The sequence below is a fragment of the Mycteria americana genome, chromosome 1 (genome assembly GCF_035582795.1).
Source record: "Mycteria americana isolate JAX WOST 10 ecotype Jacksonville Zoo and Gardens chromosome 1, USCA_MyAme_1.0, whole genome shotgun sequence".
NCBI lineage: Eukaryota > Metazoa > Chordata > Aves > Ciconiiformes > Ciconiidae > Mycteria > Mycteria americana.
Window position 1 is genome coordinate 11508158 of NC_134365.1, and position 27245 is coordinate 11535402.

General features: G+C 37.1%; 1 protein-coding gene across 6 annotated transcripts in view; it reads left to right on the forward strand.

Moving 5' to 3' along the window:
• Positions 1-27245, forward strand: part of CACNA2D1 (calcium voltage-gated channel auxiliary subunit alpha2delta 1) — a 434905-nt gene that overhangs the window by 248139 nt on the left and 159521 nt on the right. For all 6 annotated transcript variants that reach the window (XM_075489919.1, XM_075489999.1, XM_075490084.1 and 3 more), the window contains exon 6: positions 6215-6344. In XM_075489919.1, the coding sequence (XP_075346034.1) occupies positions 6215-6344 (130 nt within the window). The remainder of the gene's footprint in view (positions 1-6214; positions 6345-27245) is intronic.

Here is a 27245-nt window from a genome sequence, read left to right on the forward strand (position 1 = left end):
ATCAGAAATGCATTCTAGCTGCCTCTTCAAAATTAACTGCTCTCCCTCTTGTCCTTAGGAGAGCTGTTCCCATCCTTTGCTTGCTGCAGGCGTAGTGCTGAGCTGTGTGCCTCAGGCGACGTCTCATTTTACTCTCCCCATCAGGTCCAGCTGTAACTTTTTAATGGGGCCACAAGCAGTGTTGGAGGGGCTGCGTATGTAGTTCTACTGGATTACTTTCCTCAGGGAAGAAAAAAACCCAACAAACCAGCAAAACTGATTTTGAGTAAGGAACTGAGCGTAGGAAAACTTCTGTGCTTGTTTTGTATATGATAGCATTTGTTTGTACAGAATAGGTCTGGGAGTGGACTAAAAGCAGCATTGGCAGCGAGACTCAACTGTTTAAATTTTTACATTTCAACAGATATTCAGAAATCAAAAAGGGGTAGAAGCCTAGAGGTGAAAATGGAAAACTTTTGGAGATGTGCAAGGAAAGACAGAAAGGCATGACAAGAGCAAGAATTCTGATGTCCCTAAAACCGTAACAATTCTAATTCCGTCTCCACATTCATTCTCTGAAATGGCATTGATAGGGACAGCGAGGTTTTATGCAAAACACAGTCCCTAGATACTAGGGCAATGGAAAATACTAGCGAGCAATTCCCTTCTATTTTACATAAGTATGAAAGCAGGCAGGTGCCGTTGTTTCTTGCTGGATATTGGTTCAGGAATTAAAAAAAAAGAAATCTACCTTTTATTCTTTTGTCCTGGTGCTAAATCTGTTCTGATGCTTTGAGCAACTTCTACAGTGTTCCTGAAAACAGTCTGCCTTCAGAAAACAACTGAAGATTGCTTCCGTTTGGTTGCAGTTTTTTGTGTGTTTCATTGGTGGTATTTTATTAATTAATATCAGTTTTCTGATCTTTGGTTTTCAACAGCTGCAAGAAGCAAAAAACAATAAAGATTATATTTGTGGAAAAAATATTTCTCATTTCTACAGTAATCAGTGTGTTTCAACTAAATGAAAATTTACTAGTAGAGATACAAAATCCACTCATGTTCCTATGGCTATGATGATGAAAAGTAACTGAATGCTGTGGAAAGGGATCGGCTGCAGGGAAATGGGCAGCTAAACTATGTCAGAGGTTCTTGAAATGAGCTCATTTCATTTTGTTTTAATGGTGGTTTGCTTGTCTATACGCATCTTTCAGTGATACTTCTTGGCATAAAGCTTCCAGTTACCTCATGTACCTACATTAATTTATGTTCACAAAGCCCTTGGGAGAGGAAATGAATTATATCTGCTACGTATTTGGCTTACAAAAACCAGAAAGTAACCTCCAGTTTATTTTAGATCATGGAAAAAGTGATTTAGCCAAGATCACAAAAAACCACCTACAGAAGAACCCACTTTACCTCAGTTTTAGCTGCTATATCAATTTCCCTTTATTCTGATGGTGAATGGTAGACACATGAAAAAATACTTTATTTATTAAAAAAAAAAAAAAGCCTTAAAATGGCACAAATGTGACCTGAAAAGAGAAATGGATTTTCTCTGCCTCACAAGGGAGGAAGAAATTGGTCTGGAGATTCACTGCAGAGAAATGAGTGAGTTATTTTGCTGACTGTCAGTGGTAGGTAACAATGTAATTCAATAAGCGAGGGCCAGGTTTGAATAGATAGAAAATTAATCTTCAGCCACTCTCTCCTGTGGGATTTTCTGGTGCCAGTATTGATTGCATTTCAGCTCCTGACTTGAGAGAGAAATTGGTTTGGGTTGGATTTTAATTATATTCACATGCTGGATTACTTTCCTTCAAAATATGTGTTTTGGTACTTTCCTGAAAACAAAGTTTAACTGGGTATTAAAACTGTACCAACCAATGCCACAATCTATCAGGCTTTTGATAGAAATACCACTCTAAACTAATTAATAACATTGAGATTTTCCTTTTTAATCTTTCCTTTTTTTTTTTTTTTTCTAATTTAGATGTAGGTTACTTGTAATTCATAAATTTTGCAAATGAAAACTGAATAGTTTTTACTTTATATAGGAGGATCCACTCTAAACATTGGATGTGTAAGGCCTGGCACAGAATTAGTCTTGCTGGTCGGGGTAGTGGCCCAAGTGGGTGCAATATTAATTTGCCTCTAGTGTTTCTGATACTTGCCTGGTGCATGCAGAACTAGCACAGACTATTAGATTTAATAGCAAAATTAATGCTGTGTGAAGGAAACTACAGAACTTTTAAAGGATTTCGTCGTTTGGTGTCTCAGGCTTTTGGGGGCAGATAGATGCATTGTTTTAATATCAGAGCTGTACATCACAAACTATTCCCAGGAAAAGTCAACAATTGCAATGCAAAAGCTTCTAGGGTATTTTATGTAGTTCTGATAGATCCACTGCCCTCCATCAAGGCCACAGAGGTAGATATAAAATACAGTTCAGCTGGAGCAGCTGAATCAATTAAATTGAGAAAAACATAGCTGAAGTGGTTTTATATTCATTTTTTGGGTTTGGTATCATGGAATATTGGTAGGAATAATAACAGATCCAGCCTTTATCATAGTCATTGGGGGGGGAGGGGGGGGCTGGATGTGTGTGCTGTTAGAAATGTGGGAAATAGACTTTGTGTTTGAAAGTTTAAGGCATTCAGGTGGATTATTTAAACTCTTTCAGTTTCAACAAAGTTTAATCAAATTTTGGCAGTAGACTTGAAGCTTCTTCCATAGCACAGGAGTGATGGAAGAGGCTGAAAGCTACTATCTATTACTTGGAATGAAATTGAAATACCAAGCAGAAGAAACATGATAATTTTATGTTCACATGCTTCAGGAATTTCAATCAAAAATCTAAATATACTGTAGTATGAAAACTTCTGTGCAAGACCTGCTAGGATGGACCTTATGGTTTGCCCCCTTTCTCTTTTACCATCCCCCCCTCTCAAATAAATTTCTTGTGGAAAATTATTTGGAAGAAATGACACCCACTCATTCTGGTATTTTATTATAACAACGCAGCTTGATGGTCCTCAATTCTTTTCTGAAGTGTGCTGTGAAAGCATCAAGAGTTTGTAGTCATTGGTACTAATTTCAGAAATAAGAGTGTTAGGGTTTTTTTAAAATCAAATGGCTTACAGGCAGGAGACAAATTTTCTCACATGAATGATTGATTGTTGAGATTGCATTTGCAGAATTAGACAAACTCATTACTTTGAGTAGCATGAAGCCAAAAGATAACTTGTGAAAATAAGTCCAGAATTTGCTTAGTGTATAGCATTCCAGTGCTGGCAGGGGGAGTTGTGGGGGGGGGGTGGTGGTGGCGGTGGTGTGGGAATCCTGTGGGATAATGTAGAAGAAAAAAAAACACCAAAAACCTATGTAAAAATTGAGCCAAATTACATTGTGTGAAGCTATCATAATGCTGTGTCATTTCAAATCATAGAACACATAAACTGTTACTGATTGTGGCTCCAGTTTGCACACTTCAAAGTAAGTTATCATGGTTTGTGGTGGTTTGACCTTGGCTGGCCACCAAGTGCCCACCAAGCCGCTCTGTCACTCCCCCCTCTGTCACTCCCCTTCCGCAGCAGGACAGGGGGCAGAAAATAAAATGACAAAAAATTTGTGGGTTGAGATAAAGACAGTTTAATAAAGAAAAGCAAAGGCTATGCACAGAAGCAAAGGAAAACAAAAAGATTTATTCTCTCCTTCCCATCACCAGGCAATGTCCAGCCACTTCCTGGGAAGTACGGCCTCAGTACACATTGCGGTTGCTCCAGAAGACAAATGCCTAATAACAAATGCCTCCCTCCCCTCCTCTTTTTTCTTTGCTTTTATTGCTGAGGACAACATCACATGGTATGGAATATCTCTTTGGTCAGCTCGGGTCAGCTGTCCTGGCTATGTCCCCTCCCAACCTCTTGCCCACCCCCAGCCTACTGGCCTTTGGAGGATGGGTTTGGAGAGACAGCCTTGATGCTGTGTGAGCACTGCTCAGCGGTAGCCAAAGCACTGGTGTGTTATCAACACCTTTCTAGCTACAAATACAAAGCACCGCATTATGAGGGCTCCTATGGGGAAAATTAACTCCATCCCAGCCAGACCCAATACATGGTTTTACTTTCTGGTAGATTTAAGAGTGGCATCCTGGATCAAAGCATTTCAGGCTGCGTTGTACAAGTACTTCCTGCTTTTCTAATCCACATTCCAAAACTAAAACATTACTGTCTTGGAAGCATCTAAATGCAGAAGTATGATATTCAGAATTCCTCTGGCAATGTCCATAACAGCAGATCATTGTGTCCACTAGAACTATTAATGAAAATAATGCCACATGCATGAAAGTAAAAGGCACCATGTGGTCTTAGGTGTTCTAAGGAGAAGAATGTTTTTGGGTAATTTACACATTTTATCAATTTAGATTATTTAATGCCATGATATACCTGGACTTTACCTGGTAAATGGATTTGCTTAAAGAAAAAAGATCATCCCTTACTTTGAGTATTAGGAGTTATGCTTTCGTTTTTGTCTCATCCACCAGAGTGGGGTTAAGTACTAAGTAACAAGTTTAACTTCTTAGCATAAGATGTAGTAGCTATGCTGCATAAAAGTAGTCAAAATTAGTACCCACCTTCTTTTCTTCCAGAAGTTGAATAGATTTGTATTGTGAGATTCATCTCACCTAATTCTAGACAGCTGTGTTGCAGACTTCGCCATCTAGGCGCATTGCCCTGGGGCTACCTCTATAGTCAATGGAAAGGAGGAGGCACTTCTAAGGCATGATTCATGTCATGGGAAAATAGGTGTCTAATTGAGATGAGATGAATTGCACTCTAAAAATGCCCATTTCTCTTCATTGACTGTGAAGGCAGCCTGGGGTGATGAGCTCAACACTGCTGTGTTGTAGAAATCAGTGGATGTCACTGGTTAGATGAGTTCTGCCCTTTGTGTTTCCAAAGGAAACCACCTCCTTGAAACCCATCTGGGATTGCTGCTTACTTCAGGCAACATTCGAACCTATACTTAGTATAACAGTTGTCCGTAACCCTGTGATGAAGCAGATGAGGAAACATATGCAGTTTAATTAGATCACTTTGGGGGTAAGTTAAAATTTAGCTGTCTATACTTTGACAGCGGATAATAGACATGGTAGTAGTATATAAAGAATAGCCTCAGCACACACATGCCTGACTGACCAGACAGGTGCTTCTTTGTCAGCACTATTTTTCAAGCATAATACATTTTCAAAAACCGATGACTCTGTGGTATTAAAAATGTCCTTATAATTGCCTAAAATTAGTAGCCTGAGTAATCATTTGGTATCATAGCTGATTCATTATTGATTTAAGTGGCAGTCTACTCATGCCATGGGGCCTCCTGTTCCAGCTGCAGCTGAGCCAGCTGAAGGCATTGCAACCTCCCCTTTGGTCTGCACTACCTCCTTGGTTTCCACACTTCGTGCAAGTTTTGTAGCTGAATTAGAAAAAGCCTCTGCTTTTCAAAATTTTTAAAAACTAGTCCACATGACTGAGTGAATTGGAAGGAATCAAGAAACCAGGGTGCAGACCGGTGAGAGAAGATGGGAACCCAAGGCAGGCAAGTGGTGGTGAGCACCTGAGTGTTTGGGAACCTTTCCACCCAGGCAGCTGTAGCCAGGAGAGTACATGAGATTTCATCAAGACTTATTGTTAAAATAAACCAATGAACAAAACCTGTGTCAATCAGAAGTTCTAAGAAGGCTTTATTTCCTTTCTTTGTCTGGATGTGCACCACTGTTTCTCAAAAATCTGTCTATGAAATGTATATTAGTGGTATCATTTTAAGATTTGTGGTTTACTGTATAATCTACAGAAGGAAAAAATGAGATGTACAGAATTTATATTTAAGATTCAGTACAAATTATTACATGTAATAAAAGGTAAAGTATTTGCCTTGCATTATGGGTGTAAAAATTCCATGCACTTATGAAGTTTAAGTGTGTAAGGCGTTAGGGTCTCACTTTTCTTTTGCAGCTCTTCATTTCACTGAGTTGCATTGGGTACCTCATAATTCAAAATAGAGTATACACAAATATTTCTGGACCTGGAGCAAATAAGTGTTTATACACAAATGCAAAATGTTAGCTAAGAAAGAAAGGCTATGAGTCTGTTATGTAAAAAGAGGCAAACGTGAATGGAAATGTTTTTAGCATACTTTGTAATATTTTGCCCTTTACATGTCTTTCTTTAAAAAGCCTGAAAAGAATGACACTGAATCTGGCAGCCAGAGAATCAGACCAGTATTTGAAGAAGATCCTGTTTTCCGACGGCAAACATCTTACCAACATGCAGCAGTCCACATACCAACAGATATTTATGAAGGCTGTAAGTAGCATGTGAATAAAGTGATTCTATTTTAATATTAAGCTTATTATTTGTGTTCCATCCTTAAAAACAAATAACCTCCAAACACAATTTTCATCTCCATTTTTAGTACAGATTTGCTGATACTGTCTTTTTTTCTTCTTTCAATAGTACTTCAGATATGTGCTGTATTAGGCATACCATTAATCTTATGAATTAGTAGGAGGCATAGTAAAAGAGATCCATTATGATTGGATCTGAGTTTCAGAAATGGAACTGAAGGTGAAACAAAACTCTTACATAGTCTAATTTTCTTATCTATTCTTTCTCTGTGTTGTGTTCTCATTTAATACAAGCAATTCTTGACAGCTCTTCTTCACATGGTTTTGGCTTCAGGCAGAGATGAGTACTGAAAAGATTTTTGAGTATCCAAAAGCATATACAGTTCAGGCAAATAACATGCTGTGCGAGATGGTAGTACTTCTATTGCATGCAGTGTAGTTCCGGAATTGGAGTAACAGACTTTAGCAGAGAATTTGAATAAATTCTTTCTAAACTATGTGAAAAATAGTATACGTATATGCATATATTGCTGAGGAATCTTTAATTGTATTTCAAAATTAAATACTTAAGTTATCTTTCAAGATGAAAATAACTTCCTTTTTCTGTGCTCATCATCTAGAAAAAATCATTATCCAATGAAAAGACATTTCAGCATTCAAAATGGCTGCATATTTTTAAAAAAGGGGAAGAAAAATGAAATAGGATCCATATTTATTTATTTATTTATTTATTTAGGGTTCTAATTTCAAGTATGCAGTCTTTCTCCTCTTTCAAAATCTCATCAAGAGGAAAGAGACCCTAATGTGACCTGAGCTCTTTAAAATTCATGGCCACAGCTTCGTGCGGCTTATATAAATGACACAGGGATGAAAATGGAAATGTCAGTATGATGGGGGAAAGAATCATAGTAGCTCGTATTCCTATATGGTGTGCTTGACTGACGGACCTAGAGGATTACTCGCAGATTCTGGCTTTAATAAGTGGTAAAATGCACCTTAATTGCAGGATCACAGGGAAGAGACAGGCCGTTTCCTTTGCTTTTGTTTGAAGTGTATTGATACTTTGCTGTTAAAATGTTATAAAAACTTGCCTCCAATCATTACGATATTTGTAAACACCATGTGAACTTTGATATAAGATTGTCATCATAAGAGTATGTAAAATGTTTTGTTATTGCGTTGAATTTAGTATTTTAGATGGTATTCCTAAGGACACTTATGCCCTTTAAAAATAACATGCTAGGTAGCGTTACTGAACAGCCCGTTAACCTAAAAATGAAGACAGGCTATGACTTCATTAGGAAAGGCACAACTTTAGTATCTAATGAATTTATAATAACAGACAGAAATGTACGTTTCTTGAGAGAGGTAACTGCATGTGCAACATATATGGTTAAGGAGAAATTCATGATTCCTTGGGTCTGGGTATCGTATTAATTACCAGAGGTGTGGAAGCCTAGAAAATTACAGGGAAGACTGTAATTCTGCATCAGTAAAATCGTCTTGTTGGGTAGCTGGGTAACTTTTGGTTACAGATTGCGTTTTCAGAGATAACAGCTTGAGAATACCTAAAAATCACAGATTTCCCATCAATAAACGCAAAACCATCACCAGGTTTATTTCACAGTAACAAAGTTCATGTGCCATCTGAAACGCAGTGAGCAATTAGAATGTAGTCATTCACCAACAGATTTCCAAAAGTAGAGTTTAATTTTCTTTTCACAAGCAATATTATCTGCAAGTAATTTTTATAACCCTAGAAAGAGTGATAACAGATCTTGAACACTGTTGTAATCTTTCTTCCTGTTCACATGAGCTAAACTGTCATTTCTTGACAGAGGTTTCAGTGCCCACTATAGTAGGGAACAGGTGTACACTTTGAAAATAATTTGCAATAAATCTGCAATTCCTTGACTACGTCACAGTCTGCTAGTGAACATTTACAAAACAGATATTAGAACAAATCCTTCTGAGAAACAGTGGATGAGACACAGTTTACAACTTTTTATTTCTTGGAAGCCAATTTTGTTGGACTGAATTACACCCTGAAAGCAGATTTCCTTTTTCCCCCCTTATTGTATATGTTTTGTAGGATGTCAAGAGAAACAAAGAATTGCTCTTTGGATCTCACAGAACAGGTTTCAATGACTAGATATTTGACTTGCCTACTCTTCCTTGAGATTGGTTTTCAATTCTATTGCCTCTTAAAGTAGCAGGTTGTTGTCTCCAGAGGAGAGGGACAATTACAGTTAGAGCCACGCGCGTTCCTAAATCTGAATTTTCAGTTGGATCTGTTGATCATGCTTTGTCATGTTGATTACTTTTTTGCTGTATGAAGCTGGGAATTTGAGAATCACTGACTCTTAAGCAATATGTTATCCATGGCAATCTTTCTTCCCTACTGAGGTTTCATTTTTATTGCAGTTATTAATTATGATTTTTTAAATATGAATCAGATACCGAATTTCTGTCATATGAAATTCTGAATGTGTGGATCCATCCTCCATCTAGCTCTTTGAAACTGGGAAACCGGTTTAGCCAGTACCTCTCTAATGGTGTGCCACCTATTTAAACCTGAAAAATAGTACGTGCTATAAAATATTCTTTGGCTTCCTACATATACAGTGATTTGCTTATTTTGAAATACAGTGATGACCTACTGATGAAGTAGTCCCTTCTATTTCACCATAGAAATACGTGACAAATCATTACAAAATATCCATTCACTACATCCAGGTTATTACTTTGTGGTTTATTTGATTGCAGAAAGAAATATTATGAAAGTTATTTTTGCTTTCTCTCCTTTGTATCTGGTGCCAAAACCTTAGTAGAGACAGGGAAAAATCTAGGGATTTAATTTATTTGCCTGTTTCTGAGGATTACAGTCCTACTGCAGGAGAGGGCAATCCCAATAAAACAGACCCAAATCAAGCTTTTCATTCAGTATTTTTCAAGAGTTCCATTTAGGTTTTGAAATAAAATCAATCTGCTGCTGAAAAGAGTACAGACCCTCAAGTCGTCTTTCTACCACATGCACTGGGAATTAGTCATGCATTTCCTATTAGTAATAACAGAAGTCTTGTTTCTGAATCCCCCTTAAAACTGTACCCTGCTTATCCCTAAGCAGAATATGGGAACTGCAGGCCAGAAGTAAGAGGAAATCCTCAGCAAAGGCAAGTGAGGTTAATCTGCCTGGTGGATACCACCACACATTGCCCTTACCCCTGCGATGCATAATGTACCATCTGCTACAATGGTTGCTCCAGAAGTAAGTCTGTACTGGTGTTGCAGTTTTAGGAAAGGTGTTAGGCAAAGCACACAAACAAGGATTGCTTTTTTGGGTGTGCTTGATCCTGCTTTACTTCCTCTAAATCAGAAATTGAAATATTGCTTCCACATGTCGCTAGTTGATCAACACTCAAGAGTTGATTAAAGCGTCAGGTTGACAGTAACGTGTCTTGAACATGACGGCATCACTTTGAATATGTTTGGACAGCTACCAGCAAGAAAAAAGGCTTCCCCTGCTCAAAACCCATTAAAACAGTCATAAATAGAGTTATGATTAATTGATGGTTCTTATAGCTTAATGAGCACAAAATACACGTACTGTTTGTTCGTACCCTCCCTTTATTGGGATGGCAGTCAAAATTTTACTGCTTCTTAAAATCTTCTAAGATGTATATTATTTTTTGATAGCAAGTTTGGTAGTGGACATCAATTTTACCTTTGTAGTGGTGCATCATATTTGTAAATATTCAGCTATTGATAGTGTTTTGACATAATAGTGCTTAGTACCGGGGGGCAATCAAAACTTTTAGGAATAACTTGAAACATTCTGTTATGATGCTACAGTGATTTTTATCTTGACTAGAATTTTATCTCTTTGCCTGGAATTTTTGTATTACTGAACAATTTCTTCACTTTCTGAATTTCTGAAAATTCTGAATTTTCTTTCTTCTTGGATATCTCAGGCTACGAGCTTGAAAAGAAGAAATATTCTTTGGGAAGAAACTTAGAAATGTTGGGAAATAAAACCATGGGAGCAAGAATATTCCCCCTTAAAATAAAACCCAAGACGACACCAAAAAACTAGGAAAAAGTGCATTGTCATTTATTCATGGAAGGTCTTATGTGTGGATAATAAATAAGATTTATTCAGGAATCAAGATTTTGATAAAGTGTTGTGGAAATATTTTGGCATGCTACATCAGCATTCCTTAAACAGTTAAAGGAGCAATAAAACTTTTTTGTACTTTTTTGTATTTAGCTTAAATAGTAATAACAGACAGGCAAGACAGTTTTATTAATTAAATTACTTGGTTCAAAATATTTTAAGATTAATGCTTGATTTATTTTGGTTATAGCTGAGAAACTGAACCTATTCAGAACTATTTTTCCCATGGTTCTTCTAAAGGACAAGTGAAAACCGTTGTTTTACTACAGCTGGGATTGAAAAATTATTGTTTCAAGTCTCTGATTCTGTGAGGGTGTGTGTATGTTCCCACCTTTAAATTTGGAAATAGAAGTTGGATTATATCATTATGTATGTCTCGTGCAGATGGCATGTGAGATTACTGTTGGTTCTAATTCTTTTAAAATATTTTCAATGATTTTAATCAGTGAGTTATTTGTGAAAACATGTAATGAGTGAAGTGGACCTTTAAATGAATTTTCAGTGCCAGCCTGTTTTAAATGCCAAACACCGTGGCTTCGGGTAAGCGTAAAGCAAATGTTAGTTGCAGTTAAGTCCCTAAGTACTGCCTGGTTGTTTCGATATTACACCTGGAAGGAAAATACTGATGCATAAGCTTAAGCAAAGAACTCTAGGGCCAGTATTACTTTTTATCTTCTGACAATTACGTTTTTTTTATCCACCAAGTAGCTTACTAAAGCTCCCTGAATGAAAATCTTTTTAAATAAGCTGCAAAAAGAAACAGCTTTTCTAACCTGATGAAAAACCTTGTTTCTGTCAGAATTCAGAAGGCCAAACAACTTGAATGGTATCCTCCATCATGAGGAGGTACTCGTATTTTGGTACTGGGGATACATTTGTTTTATTGGATGGATGGTCTAGCATATTCGCCTGACATCAAGTTTACCATGACTTCTGTCTTAAATTATCAAAATTTAAGATAATAGGGCAGGATACGGAAAGACTGTCTGGTAACCAAGGTTAATTTATTCCTCCTTGAATGACTAAATTGCTTAGGTACATGCTGTTTTGAAGGTACTAGCTATAGTAAGGAATTGTAGATTTAAAGCAATCTGCCTGATAATGATGCATGCCAAAATGTTGTGATACCACATTCTTAATCTGAATATTTGCAAATATATTTTGGTCTGGAAAGTTTATCCAAGACTAACTTGGACATTATTAAATGTAACATAAGATTCTTAATGGGAAAAGAAATAGTGGCCAATCTGAAATAAAACATCCTTCTGTTATAATTCTAGGTACTCTTCTAGACTTAGATTGCCTTACCGTTTTGAGAAGTAAATTTAGAACCTAAATGCCATAGACTGTCATAGACATGTAATTTTCTGAACGCAAATTTCTACTGAAAGTGGGTCTTTTGAAATATTCTACCTCTGAACATAAAGAAGCGTATGTGAAATGAATCAAGGGTTAGCCTTGTAAAAGCAATTTATGACTGATTTTAGTTGCTATTTGGTATGTATTAGTGTGGGAGCTGACTGAAAGATGGATTTATGAGATTGTTGATACCTCTTAACACTCAACATGTTTCCTGGAATGTTAATTTATATTTTCTTAAAACTTTTTGAAAAATAAGTTCTTATCTAGAAACATTGGGGAAAAGTTATATAACATAGTAATTTGTGTGTTAAACATTTGGGCTCGTGTTTGCATTCTACTAGGTTTTGTTATTTGCCTGAAGTTGGAAACAACAGATATTAATTTTTACATTTCTATCAGTTATTTTGTGTTAAAGAGTTTTCTCAGCTAACATTTCAAGTACTTCTGCAGCATAGAGCTATATTTTAAATATTTTAGATCAAATCAGATCATTTAACCCAGGGAAATTAAACACTACATTCCAGCAGAGAGACCATTCACAATTCACTAGCAATTCATGATGGGGTCTTTTCTTTTTCATTATGAAGCCTTTTATCCTATAAGGCCACTTGTTACAAGAATGCCAAGAAGTTATAGGGTTGACTTTATGATCCTTTTGAAAGAAGTTATCTTCATAAGGTGCTAGTGCTCTTCTTTTACTGGTCATTTTTACTTCCAAATTGTTTTATTTTACTATGGCTCTAATTTTGGCAAAAAAAATATTTTCATTTCCATCTCCAACTTTCTTTTATGGAGTAAGCATATAACACTGCATGTAGGTGTCCATGCCTACATGCAAACATTCTAGTTTTCTCTGATTCAGTTTCAGTCAGGTTTCCAGAGAATCCCAAACTTCATAGTTACTCTCTGTACTTCAGTGGAGAAATGCTCTGAATAGTTCTTATTCCTGACCTTCTAGGTCCCGATTTGTCAGCTGTAGAAGTTTACCTTCTGACTGATATCTTTAAAAATCTTTTTTTTTCCACCCTACTTTACCTTTATTGAATAAATATGAGGTATTTAAAGAGATATTTAACAAACAAACAAAAATCCCCAACCCTTCTATATTGCTAAAACGTAAAAACAGTCAGGTTGCTGTACTAACACAGAATTCCCCATGAAAACCAAATTCCAGAAAACCAAATCACATTTACTATGTTAACCATTAATTCTTTTTAAATGCAATAAAATATATAAAGAATTACAATTTTTATCCCATTAAATCCAGGAGATGGTTAATGTATTTCCTTTTATTTTGCTGTTCATGCTTTTTTAGAAAAAGAAGCAAAATTAAAATTTTGAATTTGGGTTTTCAATAAAACATGGACCTTAGCCATGGTCCTAACCAATTCCTGTGGGTTTTTTTCACAGTGACCCCTTTGGGGACCATCAACTACCAAACTTTCTATATTATGTACTTCCTGTTCTTTTCACCAGAAGTTCATCTGCATGGATCTCTGACATGATACAGTCTTCCAAAATACTCAAAGGATGTGATCTACTACTTGTTTAATATTTTCAATATCTTGATGAGATGTGCAAAGCCATACCAGAAGCCAAACTCATGACAACTGGTTAAACTAGTTATTATGGTTCTAGCTTCAACAAAATAGAAAAACCTACAATGAAGAGACTTTCAGGACTTTTCTCTCCAAAGTTTTTTAATTTTTAAAACTCAGGGTTTTAGGCAGAAAGATGCCAAAACATCTTTGCATTTTTTTTACCTTTACTTTTTTTCACCTTTACTTTTTTTTTCCTAACTGTATAACATTAATTTGCATAGTTTGTAATAAAATGTGTGAAAAATAATTTTCTGGTAAATTGAATGCTGATTATCATTTGGTGTGGCTGCCTTTCACTGCAAATTTCTTGCCCATCAAATGTGGTGTGTATCCAGAATTATCTTGGACTTTATAGCAGGTCTGGAGATTTCTGCGTCTGTTAGGCTGCTTGACTAAGTAATAAATGTTTAAGCTGTGCATACTGCCAAAATGTATTTTGGAGGCCAGGTGATTACTGCTGCTCCTCAGATCCCTTTCCATTCTTTCTGCAATATTTTCTCTCTTATGCACAGCTTGGAATGACAATTAGTATTGAATCCTCTTGTACCAAGAGGGGAAAGTTGGCTCTGCAGTAGGGTTGGCCATGTTCTTCTGGTAAAAATAGCTAATGGTGGCATTTGCATTTTACAAAACAGACTGCAATGCAGAACATTGAATATCAGTAGATCTTTATTATTGGACATATTAAAAAGAAGACAATTTTAATGAAGATTTTGAGAGAGTGATTGATTCTGGTGTGTGGAATTCTCCCTGTGTGGATACTAGTGGAAGGTTTCTTTATGTAATACATCTGGCTTAGCTTTGCAAAATAGGTTGATATGGGGTGTATACATTGTCCAAGCTTTGTATTGGTCCTCAAGGAAAGGAAAATGTCACCTCAATCCTTTGTTCAGCTACGTCACCTAAAAGCCTCTGTCGATGTGAGGGATGGCAATTGTGTTCTCACCCCTGCTCTAGAGCAAGGGAAGACCATCAGGAAGTTACTGGGGCTTTCTGTAAGTGTAAATTCACAGCACATATAAGTCTTTTAGGATTCACAGGAATTTTTATAGAATTACTTTTTCAAAACTGTTTCCAGACAACTATAAAGGAGTGTAGGAAGAAATATTTGTTACATTTGCAAGCTCAGAATGAAAATAAATGTTTAAATGTGTTTCGGTATGTCAAATAAGTAGATATGATGAGTTAAGTTGACTACTAGGAAAAATGTGGTAAATTGCAAATTGCTTGAAGTAATTAATATCTAACAAGAAAATACCAATTTGTGTGAAACACTTAATGAGAAAACAATAAAAGGTGTTCTGTCTAAAGGACCTTAAAACCTACTTTAAATGGAAGTGTGAGGGGTTTGGGAATCTTCTTTGGTTACCCTGACAGTCTGTCAATTCTTTTTTCCCCCTCTCCTCAAACAAGTTTCCCTTCTTATTTCATACTTGGATGTTATTTTCAGTTTCAGTATGTTGAGATGCGGGGTAAGGAGGGAGGAAGGAGAAGAGAAGGGAAGGAGAACTATGGCCTGGCCCCGTTTTTTACTCTTCCTCTGTTCCCACACAAGCTGCCAACTATGCTCTAGCTGTAAAGTTTACGCCCCCTGTGAGGCTGTGCCGAGCTGTGGCAGAGCTAACGTCACTGTGCAGGCAACTTCCACCTCCACCTCTGCATCTCTGCGGCATCCAATGGTGTTGACTGGCCTGAAAATGCATGTGCATAGCACAGGGTTGTGCCAATCCTTAGAGACGAGGACAAGATGTTTTAAACTCAGTAATATATTGTAAGCTGCATAAAATAAATAACATATGTTGCTAAGAACAAGTGCCTTGATGCATACACAGATAGCTTCGATACACACAAAAATACTATTTTACAATAATAAGCATTTGTGTTTATTCTTTACCTGACCCACACAAATTATGAGGAAGAAAAATAAAAATAGTATCTTCAGACTGTCAGTTTTTTCACTCTGGAAATGTGAAATATCTCTATGCTCAATAAGATTTTTAGAAATGTCTTAGTGTTTTGTCTTGCTTTTAATATCTAAATGGTCTAATATACTTATTCTCAACAGAGTGCTGTAAGATTTCCCCCTGGAAAGAAATCTGGTTTTCAGCTTTGCGGTATAAAAAGTTTGAAATTTGTAAAACCCATTATTAAATAATTTGTCCTCACATTTGAGAAGTCTTATATTTCCAGCCTGTGATACCACAGTTGCAAATTTTGCTCTGTTGATGGCAGCCTAGCTATGAGTTATGATATTTTATCCTCTACTGGTTAAAAATTATATCCCTGGGTTATTGGACTTTACAAGACTTACATGATGAATCCTTATAATCCTACACTTTAAAAATATTTCATTAATTTTATTCTTTCAGAACAAAATGAAATAAAGTTGTTAAATTATTGATGTGCAGAAGATAAAAATTAAAATTCAAAGTATTTTATTTTGAAAACGACTAACCATGGTAGATGATATATTAAAAAGAAAGATAATAAATATGGGTGCTGTTTGAAATATCCCTATTGATAAATTTAGCTGGGTTGTTTACCAAGAAGCTGCTTGTAAAATCAGCAGTGGATGAAAGGATCGGAATATATCTTCTCTACTATAATTTTAGCATCTGCATTACCATATTATCCAGCACTGGATCCCATCTATCTATGGGGCTGGATGGGATCCACCCAAGGGTACTGAGGGAGCTGGCGGAAGTGCTCACCAAGCCGCTTTCAATCCTTTACCAGCAGTCCTGGCTAGCCGGGGAGGTCCCAGTTGACTGGAGGTTAGCAAATGTGACGCCCATCTACAAGAAGGGCCTGAAAGAGGATATGGGGAACTACAGCTTGTCAGTCTGACCTCCGTGCTGGGGAAGGTTATGGAACAGATCATCTTGAGTGCCATCACGCAGCATGCACAGGACAACCAGGTGATCAGGCCCAGTCAGCAGGGCTTTGTGAAAGGCGGGTCCTGCTTGACCAACCTGATCTCCTTCTATGACAAGGTGACCCCCTTAGTGGATGAGGGAAAGGCTGTGGATGTTGTCTACCTAGAATTAACAAAGCCTTTCACACTGTTTCCCACAGCATTGTCCTAGAGAAACTGGCTGCTCATGGCTTGGATGGGCATACTCTTTGCTGGGTAAAGAACTGGCTGGATGGCCAGGCCCAAAGTGTTGCGTTGAATGGAGTTAAATCCAGTTGGTGGCCTGTCACACGTGGTGTTCCCCAGGGCTCAGTACTGGAGCCAGGTCTGTTTAATGTCTTTATCAATGATCTGGACGAGAGGAGCACCTGAGTGCACCCTCAGTGAATTTGCAGGTGACACCAAGTTGGGCAGGAGTGTTGATCTGCTTGAGGGTAGGAAGGCTCTACAGAGGGACCTGGACAGGCTGGATCGATGGGCTGAGGCCAATTGTATGAGATTCAGCAAGGCCAAATGCTGGGTCCTGCACTTGGGTCACAACAACCCCATGCAACGCTACAGGCTTGGGGAAGAGTGGCTGGAAAGCTGCCAGGCAGAAAAGGACCTGGGAGTGTTCATGACTAGCCAGATGAACATGAGCCGGCAATGTGCCCAGGTGGCCAAGAAAGCCAATAGCATCCTGGCTTGTATCAGGAATAGTGTGGCCAGCAGGACTAGGGAAGTGATCTTGCCCCTGTACTCAGCACTGGTGAGGCCGCACCTCAAATCCTGTGTTCAGTTTTGGGCCCCTCACTCCAAGAAAGACATTGAGGTGCTGGAGCGTGTCCAGAGAAGGGCAACGAAGCTGGTGAAGGGTCTAGAGCACAAGTCTGATGAGGAGCGGCTGAGGGAACTGGGGTTGTTTAGCCTGGAGAAAAGGAGGCTGAGGGGAGACCTTATTGCTCTCTACAACTGCCTGAAAGGAGCTGCAGCGAGGTGGGGGTCGGTCTCTTCTCCCAGGTAACAAGCGATGGGATGAGAGGAAATGGCCTCAAGTTGCGCCAGGGGAGGTTTAGACTGGATATTAGGACAAATTTCTTCACTGAAAGGGTTATCAAGCATTGGAACAGGCTGCCCAGGGAAGTGGTTGAGTCACCATCCCTGGACGTATTTAAAAGACATTTGGATGAGGTGCTTGGGGACATGGTTTAGTGGTGGACTTGGCAGTGTTAGGTTAATGGTTGGACTCGATGATCTTAAAGGTCTTTTCCAGCCTAAATGATTCTATGATTCTAGGGTTGTAGTTATAATTATTTTTAAAGGAGTATCACCTTCACAAATGGTATGTTCAGTTTTAGTTTTGAAGTGAGGACGATAGATAATGAAAAGGAGCAACTGGGAACAATTTTATGTAGGCATATGTGGTTTTGAATATCCTTGGAGAATGGCTTTTTGTCTATATTTCTATAATTTAAACTTTAAAGGTTATAACAACATGTGGAATGTAACTTAAGGACATGGCTACTATTTCTTTATTTATTACTACCTGACTCACTGATTTGGTTGGTCCACTTCATTATTTCTGCCATATGAGTGCATTTCCAGTCATAACTATTAGGAAGGAGTAATATGTAGTTTAATAATAAGTTTTTTTTCCTGCAATACATAAATCACAGATTTTTTCCCATTATTGGGGGGGGTATTTTGTGATGTTTGGACAGTGTAGTTTGAAAGTAAGCTTTTCTATATGTGTACATTTATCTATGTATATGTATATATGTATGTAAAAAGATATTTAATAAATACTACTGAACTACGTGCAATGCATACTGTTTTCAGATGTTCATTTGAGAATAAATTACATCATCTTGTATGCATCATTTAGATATCTTACATCAATTAATTTTAAATTTGCATTAGATTACTACGTTTTATGGTCTTGCATAGTGTACAAATATCTTAGTTGCTTCTCTGTGTCAAAAGTTGTTTTACGCCAAATTAGATATGGTTATTTCCCTGTCTGACACTAGTTCCTTTCAGATTACTGTTTCTATCAATAATAACACATTGGTTTTATTGCTTTTCCATCTTGCCTTCCCTGGGGTCTCTCCATCCTTTAGTCTGTATTTGCCTGCTTTCACTCTTCTTTTGTATGAAGCTCAACTCTAGAAAATATTTAGCTCTCTTACAGTTGTACAAGCATCTATTTGAAAATGGTGCCCACCACTGAGTAAAATTCAGTTGTTACTTCTAGTGTGTGTCCTTCATCAACAGAAGATCCCAAGATGCACCTCACAAAACCTATCCATAAAATAACCATTTATCTTCATGATCTTCTCACACCCTTTTTCCTTTCCTTTTGCTGATGGGGAAGATAAAAATTAATTCTCATTTGCTGCAGGGTAAGTGCATGCATGCAGCCAGTTACCATTGAGAAGCTGATCTGTAGTTGTACAATCAGATTCCAGTACATTCCCTTTCAGATTCTTTTAAGCCTGAAATACGGGTATTTTATAACTGGCATATGATGCAAACTTCAGTTCTTTCAATTAGCTCTTGTCTTCCATCTCAATAAGAAGCCTGCACTCATAATCCGCCTTTTTCTTCTGCTCTTCATACAAATCTTAAGTTCTTCCTGTCTTTTCTTTTTCTTTCTGAAGGTAATTTTGTCTTCTCTTTTCCATATTATATATTGGTTTATTCTTATTTTTCATGGGTTCTGGTCTCTCGGGTGCCTTTTCCTCTTTTCTGCTTGAGTCTTCATTTCCTCCGTTTTCTTTCTCTTGCATGTAGTTTATGAATATTTTTCTCATTCCATAGTGAGGATTCTGGAGTCCTCAGTTCTCTTTCTCCTCCAGGAGTCAATATGCCCCTCTGCTTTTTCCTCACAGTCATGGTTTTTATTTTTAATTTTAGGCATCTTATTCACAGCTCATTCTTCTGATCCTCTGGTTCAGCAGACATCTGCATATCTTCAGTTGTCTGTCCTCTGTCTTCCTTTATTGCCTTTAGGATTTCACTGTTTTCTCTAAGTGCATCTCTAGTCATTTTTCATATCCCCATTGGGTAATATTTCATAAATAAATAGCTTTTGTCATACTTCTGCTTAAGATAATGGACATCTTGCAGCCTTGGCATCCTGTCATCTTCAATGTGTCCTTTCCCCCTGGAGTTCCCTCTCCCTTCTTGACTTCTCTTTTGGATTTCTTTAATAGTTGGTTATTTTACAGGATATAAACCTTTGAAAATAAATATCAACAATTTTAAAATTATATTCCTTTCTGTCCTTTTCTATACAAATATTCATCAGTTTTGTCTCCTAAGATAATTTTCAATGAGAAAGTGTACTGGAAAAAAACCTGAACTTTATCCAGTGGATTTGTTCGCATGGATTTATGCTGACTTCTGAGTTAGTTGAATGAAATTGAATAAGCTATGTATGTGTTAAAGTGCATTTGTGCTTGAAGTATCGGTTTCTTAGCAGGACTTCTAAGCTCAGACAGGACATTTCATTGAGACCCTTGCCTGCCCTTTCTACTGGAGCCAGCCCCTGCCTGGCAGACCTCCTTCAAGTAAATGCCCAATTTTTCAACCCATACAAAAACAATTAACCTAAGCAGCTGTTTTAAAATGAGACCAGGAGTTTTCCATTAACCAACATGATAATGGTAGTTACCTCTAATAAACAATGTCACACATCTCATTGCAAGTCAACTTTCAGCTCACAAGTTGTTTATTTAAATGATTTTGTTTTATAGTTAGACACACCACTCTTTAAAACAATTACCTATATAACTGTTCGTTCTGTAGGAGTATTTCATGGTAAGTTATTTACATTTTTTAACCTTTTGGCCCATTCCCATGAAAGGCTGCGTGTCCTTGGTATCCATTTATTTCCAATAGCATTTGAAAGCACTCAGGCCCATTCAGGTCAGCACCTTACTTTATGATGTGGAAAAAGAATAAATAGTTGCTGACCACAGGAAAAAGAGTGAGAAAGGGAGGAAAAAAAAATCTAGACCTTGGCCTTCTCAGTTGGCAGCTGAAAATCAAAAGTGCACTTGGGTAGCTCCGCATGATGGGTATAGCAAGTGACAGACCATTCAGAGCTGAAGGAAAGAAGATAATAAAATCTTAAATTAGAAAATCTTCCAAAACAGGCTGACAGAATGGCTCAAAACAAATTTAAAAAAAAAAGTCACATAGAGCTTGGCAAAGAGGAAGAGGAAATAAAGATTGGGAATGGAAAAAGGCAAGTACATCTTTAGAGCCTTGCAATTTAAATGTTGATACTTTACCACATGAATGTGTTTCCAGAGATGCATGAATTTGTGCTGGTTAGCTATGTGAAGGTCCAAAGAGATTGTAGTGTCAGTTTGTATCTTCTGTTTTGCATATACCCAGCAGGATGAAAACAGATTTTTGTAGCAACACTATGCCAGTAACAGATGTTTGCAAATTATTTATATTCCTGTGGTTCTTTATGGAACAATAGTACTGATATTCCTTGTTAGAAATGACCAAATAGGATTATATGGACCTCGTTCACAGTTAAAATGCTTTCTTGGGGCAGTAGACAATAAACGATGTAAGAAGGAGGTAGCGTAGGGGCTGCTGAGCTGGGGGTGCCAGAAGATGCTCACTTCGTATTTCCTAGTCACTTTTTCTTGTGGGGATGAGAGAAGGCTTGGTTGTTTGGGCTGTTATTTTGCTGTATTTGAAATACAAATCTCAGGAAGGAACATTTTACTATGTATCTGATTGAAGTTTCTACACAGTCAGCCTGGACATACCAAATATATATTTTGTACATTGCTTCAGTGTCATTTCGTTGAATCCAAATCGGAGTGCTCAGTTCCTTGAACAACATACTGCATATCAAATACTGTCAGTTTTGTTCTTAATTTGCCAAGACTCCAAATAAGCACATGTCTACATTTGGTTCTGAGTTTTACTTTCTGTAGTTCAGAGGGCCTAGGTTTTTACCTTCTGCTTCTCTAAATGAAGGTGCTCCAAAATTACCATGTCTGAGTGAGACACGTGTAATGTAGAAATGACTTAGTGGTGAATCAGACCCAGGAGATACAGTGCAGTGTTCCCTGTGACTCTGATATTTCTGGTACTGTAAAACTGAAATACAATCTCTAAAAGGATTGTGTTGCATCGTTGTTTCTCAGAAAAAGAGCTAATCACTTGTTCAGCTGTAAATAGTATGATACTCTGGCATCAGCAGTCTTGGTACCAATGATGTTTGACAGAATTTCTTTGTGACTAAGTTTTTTACATTTAATAATTATGCAGAGAAATGCATAATCTGAGTCTGTGGTACTGCCCGTGACACTCTCACATGACTATGTGATGACTGAGTTGTGAAATAACATTATCAACACATTAGAAGGTTACGATATCGATCATTGGTAGTTAAAAAGTACCACTAGGTTTCTATACCAATTATTGAATACTTTTTATTATCTAATAATTATAATTAATCTCAGTATTTAAACAATAATTTCCATTAATTAAATTACCTATACATTTTAGAATAATACATTCACAGACACAAAGAAAATAGATAAAAGAAGCAGCATAAAACTGCAGTCCTGCAAAGTCCTCACCTGCAAACCTTATTTTGTCACTATATCACACTAAATCTCTCAGATTTTTGCATATCTTGCAAGACTTTTAGCGTATCTTTACTGCTTTTTCAGCTTCCTAATCAAGTGACATGCTTCCTCGCCTTCTTACACAATATTTGTGGATCTAAATTTGCATTTTAACAGTATTTTGCTCAGCATTAACTGCAGGTCAAGTGAATAGTTTATCTTAACATGTTCTCAACTTGGTTATAACACTACATCTGATTTTGTAAGGAAACCTAAAGATGTAGATACAGTGAGATTATTAGCTCAAACTCCCTTTATCTTGTTGAAGTCAGTGTACTGATTTTAGCTGGACTAGGATTTCACCTGAAGCATCTAAATAACAACCAAATGATGCTGTATTTTCATACTAACATATAATCTACTTTTGCTATGAATATTTGATATACTGAGAACTGTAAGATAGTCACATTTGTAGTTAAAAATATAACAGAAAAATAATTAAAAATTCAAAAATAGTTGTTAAAGTAACACATTGCAGTTAAATTGTTGGATTCAATGTGATAGTAAAACAATAGGGAAATCAAGTTATTTCCTGTTGACAACTTATAAATGAGAAGGAATTGTGTCCTGGAAATTCCATTAGTTCCAGCTTGAATGTAATAGCGTAGACAGTGAATAAATGAGATTACATTGAAGGATGCCTGCTCTATATTTAGAAGAGATCAGCTGAGAGATACAGAGTGTCACTGTTAAATTATCTCTTTATTAACTTTAAATTTCATTTCCTGCAGTTCTCACCAGTATGAGAAATTTACATAACCAGGAAAATCTTTTTGCTTTGAAAATCTTAATGCAATGTGAAAACCACGTTTTGACGTACAGGCTAGATAGTCGCAACATTTATTTTTAGGTTAACGAATGTAGATGGTTGTTGATTTGATTTTAATCATATTGGGTTTTTTCTGAAATGATAAATATTTTTTGTTCACACACAGAAGAAATGCTTGACGATGAAATAGTGTTAGTCTACATACTTGAGCAAATGTGTTTGCCAGTGGACAAAGATACGGTAAACATCACTTTATTTCTATAATGTTGTCAATTTTAATGAATTGAAGCTCTTGGTTTTGCTGGCATCTGTCATCCTTTTTTTCTTTAGATAATAACTTCCAAAAAATTCCTGTAATTTTTAGCTTAAAGATGAGGTATTTGATAAAGTTGTACATAAAAATGCTTATTTGTGGTTATTTGTCATTTCATCAACTATAATGCATTTTTTCCTTTTCCCCACACTCCATATGTACCTCAGAATTGGTGCTGATTGCCATGTGTGAAGAATCTGCCAAGTCAGACTGCAGCACTCAATCACCTTATGGGTCCTATTTTAAGAAGGGGGAAAAAAAGAAAATGTTATTTAAAAAATAACTATTGTTAGAATCTTAAATTCTGTTGTATGGTAATTATTGCATAAACCTATGTGTAGGATATAAGTAGAAACAAGTCGGCATGTTGTTAGCCTATTCTCTGAGAGTAATAGGATTTTGGATGGTGTCTAGCCTTTTTCTGGCTGGTAGGAAGATTACAGTGTGCAGACTATACTTTCACAAAAAGAGTTTTGATTCTATATAGAGTAGTTATTTGAAATTAATATGGAACATTTTGATGTCAAAAGTGGGCTAAGTTTCATTTCAAGCACATTTTTCTGCAAAAGTTGTTATTGCTGGGCCTTCTTGTATAAGAAGACTGAGATTCAAGAACACAGAAAAGGAAAATGTTGCAAGCAACTGTGTGGGTCACAGAATTTGATTTCCCTTTATCCCAAACATCATCCCTCTCTCTTTAAAATACTAAAGAAGCATTTGTATGAAGAACAATACAACAGTGAACAGGAAGCGAGGTGCAAGCCCATATAGATCAGTAGGGAAATTCTTCATGTGTCCAAAAGTCACAAAGTACTGGACTTCCCTGGGTAATCAGGGAAGAGTGCCCCAGGAATAATCCTCCAGTGGGAGGTGGCAGTTACTCATTACTGCACAGAACACAACTGAATTGGTGATGTTGTGAATGGGTTGCTTTCTCCCACAGTCAGGAATTTACTGGGAGGAAAGGCTGATATGCCAGAGAGTTGTGCCACCGTTCAAAAGGACCTCAACAGGCTGGAGAAATGCCCTGACAGGAACCTCATGAAGTTAAGACAGGGGAAATGCAAAATTCCGCATCTAGGGAGGAATAACCCCAGGCACCAATACATGCTGGGGGCCAAATGGTTAGTAAGCAGCTTTGCTGAGAAGGATCTGGGGGTCCTCAGCACTGGTGAGGCCATACCTTGAGTACAGTGTCCAGTTCTGGGCTCCCTAATACAAGAAAGGTACGGACTTATTGGAGTGAATCCCAAGCAGGGCCGTGAAGATTATTAAGGGTCTTTCAGATAAGGAGAGGCTGAGAGAGCTGGGGTAGTTCAGCCTGGAGATGGGAAGGCTCAAGGGGATCTTGTCTGTGTGTATAAATATATGGTGGGAGGGACTGAAGAAGATGGAGCCAAACTCTTCTCAGTAGGATCCAGACACAGGACAAGAGGAAATGGACATAAATTAAAACACATTAAATTCTATCTCAACACAAGAAAAAAATTCTTTACTATGGGTGTGGTCAAACGGTGACACAGGTTGCACAGAGAGGTTGTGGAGTCTCCATCCTTGGAGGTGTTCAAAACCCAGCTGGATACAATCCTGGGCAAGCTGCCCTAGCTGACCCTCCTTGAGCAGGCAGTTGGACTGGGTGATCTCAGAGGTCCCTTGCGATCTCAGCTGTTCTGTGATGTTGTGAATTTGAACATCGCAGCAGCCCAAGGCCTGGATAACCCACTGGCAATTAAGTGCCATGCTCAAGCATGGAGAGGGAGAATGCTTAATCACTTCAACTGGTGTTAGTTACATGCAGCTCAGGGGCCACAGGTTTAGCTACATATCATAGCTTTCTTGTTCCCTGACTAGTGTTACCTAAACAAAGAAACAAAAGCTTTATATATAACCATAACAGACCAAACAGATCAACTTTCAGTATTCCTGTACTATAAAATAAATGTGATGACTGGTTGCATATAGTGAGGCATACAAAATGCGGAGTCAATATATTCTATTGTTTACTGTATCTTGTAATTTCTCTGTGATCTTCAGAGTATGCTATAAGTTATGAATGTTTGTATATAAATGCTGTTGACATCTCAGTAAAGTGTTTCTCAGAGACACTTTATGAGTGACAATTTCTTCTGTGAGACTTTTTTTTGACAATCTTCTTTGAATACATTTCATAGTAGTAGTAGTTGTTGTAGTAGTAGTAGTTGTTGATTATAGTAGTAGTTGATTATAAAAGGAGTTCCATACTGATATTTGACCTAAGCTTAAATTCAGGGAGTTCAGAAAGCTCTGACAGCTTACTTCAAACTTGATATCTTGAAAATTGCTTTCCTGTGGAGCCTGGAGCTCAGCCATATGGGTCTCCCTACCTTGTAGGTCCATTATGGAAACCTAAAACCTCAAATTCCAGGGGTCTTGGGACTCATTCTCTGTGTTCTGGTTTTGAAAAAGGGAAAAAATTGGAAAAATAAATGGTTAATCTTAGAAGTGGGAAAGTTTTTCAGAGTTTATTGGAGTTATTTCTCTGATTTTTTTTTAAACTTGAGAAATGTTGAATTCTTGTGAAATGTGAATCTCAATTACATATCAGCCCTCAACAAGTTGCATGATGTTGAGGAGTCACTGCCCATCTCTTGTTTATCTTTAAAATAATAGTGGTTGTCCCTTGTCTTGTGTAAGCCTGCCGTGAAATCAAAAAGTTATCTGACAATTAGGCAGCATCTGTTCTTAGATTAAATATTTGTAATACAGGAATTAATTACTTGGTTAAGAATTTGGGGAATGCAGAAGGTGTACAGATTGTCTCAAACAGATATTGAGTTATCAATGGATTACCAGGTTGACAGGTTGCAAGGTTGACTGTGGTAAAAGTCTTGATCACCTGCAAAAAAATCTCTTTGCACTGGTTTTTTTTTTTTTGAGGATGAGCCTAGAAAACAGAGTTTGGTCTTTTAGGCAGCGTTTGCTGTACATGGATGTCTGAGACCATGCTGATCTAATGGAAAGTCACAGGGTAATAGTCTCCTGCCACTAGCTGAAGTGCAAGGTGAAATGGAAGCATTTATTTTCCAGATGAGACATTTATTTAGTAACAGCTTTCTATTACTGCAAATTACGGATACAGAAGTTAGCATTTCTCCCTCTTTGAAACAGGCTGGTGTGTTCAGAATGAGTTTCCTGCTCCAGCAGCTTCACGTAGCTAAAAGCTGTTTGGCTCCAACAACAGGCTTGCTATCCAAAATACGGACCATGCTTAGAGAAAATATACAATCACAGTTATTATATATCTATATATCACAGTTATTATTGTTGAGGGGTGTGCTTGTTTCCTTCATTTTTTCCTCTCTATTTTTTTTTCTTTCTCTCTTTTTCTTTTCTTTGACATATGGGGAACATGCACACTCTGGAAGTGCTAAGAAAACAGATCTGTTTCCTTACGATTTTCCAGTACACCTCATCCCATCTACAGTTATTACTGGTTGCTTTAACAAGAGTTTTGTTGTATGTTATAGCAAAACTCTGTTGCTTCATTTTCGATATGATGAATTTTTTTTTCTTCATTTTATAATATTTATTTTAAGGTATTTTCTGCTGTTCTTTCCCTATGGAATGATCCTATTCTATGGAAGCTGAGAAAGGGGGAGAGCAGTGTCAAGCTTGAGGACTCTTCCTCAGAGACTCTGAACTTCCTGGAGTGTCTTGGATTGTTTGAAATAACCATATTGAAGTGTGGTAAAATACACAGTAGATAAATCTATAAAAATATATAGTAAATGGATCTGAAAATGTAAGGAATATAAGAAAAATAATATAGCATATATTGCTTGCATATAATATAATAATCTAATATATACTGCTTGCATATAATCCAGCAAGTAACTTCTATAGTTCATGTAGTTTTTCTTTCTGTGATCTGAGAGATTCTTTGCATATTTTGTTCAGTATCAGAATATTGGAATTTAACATCACTGTCAGGCAAATAGGAAGCCAAAAGATATGGTGATGGGATTATGATCATAACAAGCAGAGAGAAAATAAATCAGAGGCAATAAAGACATGTTGTGCATCATATAAACCTTAACTTCTGTGTG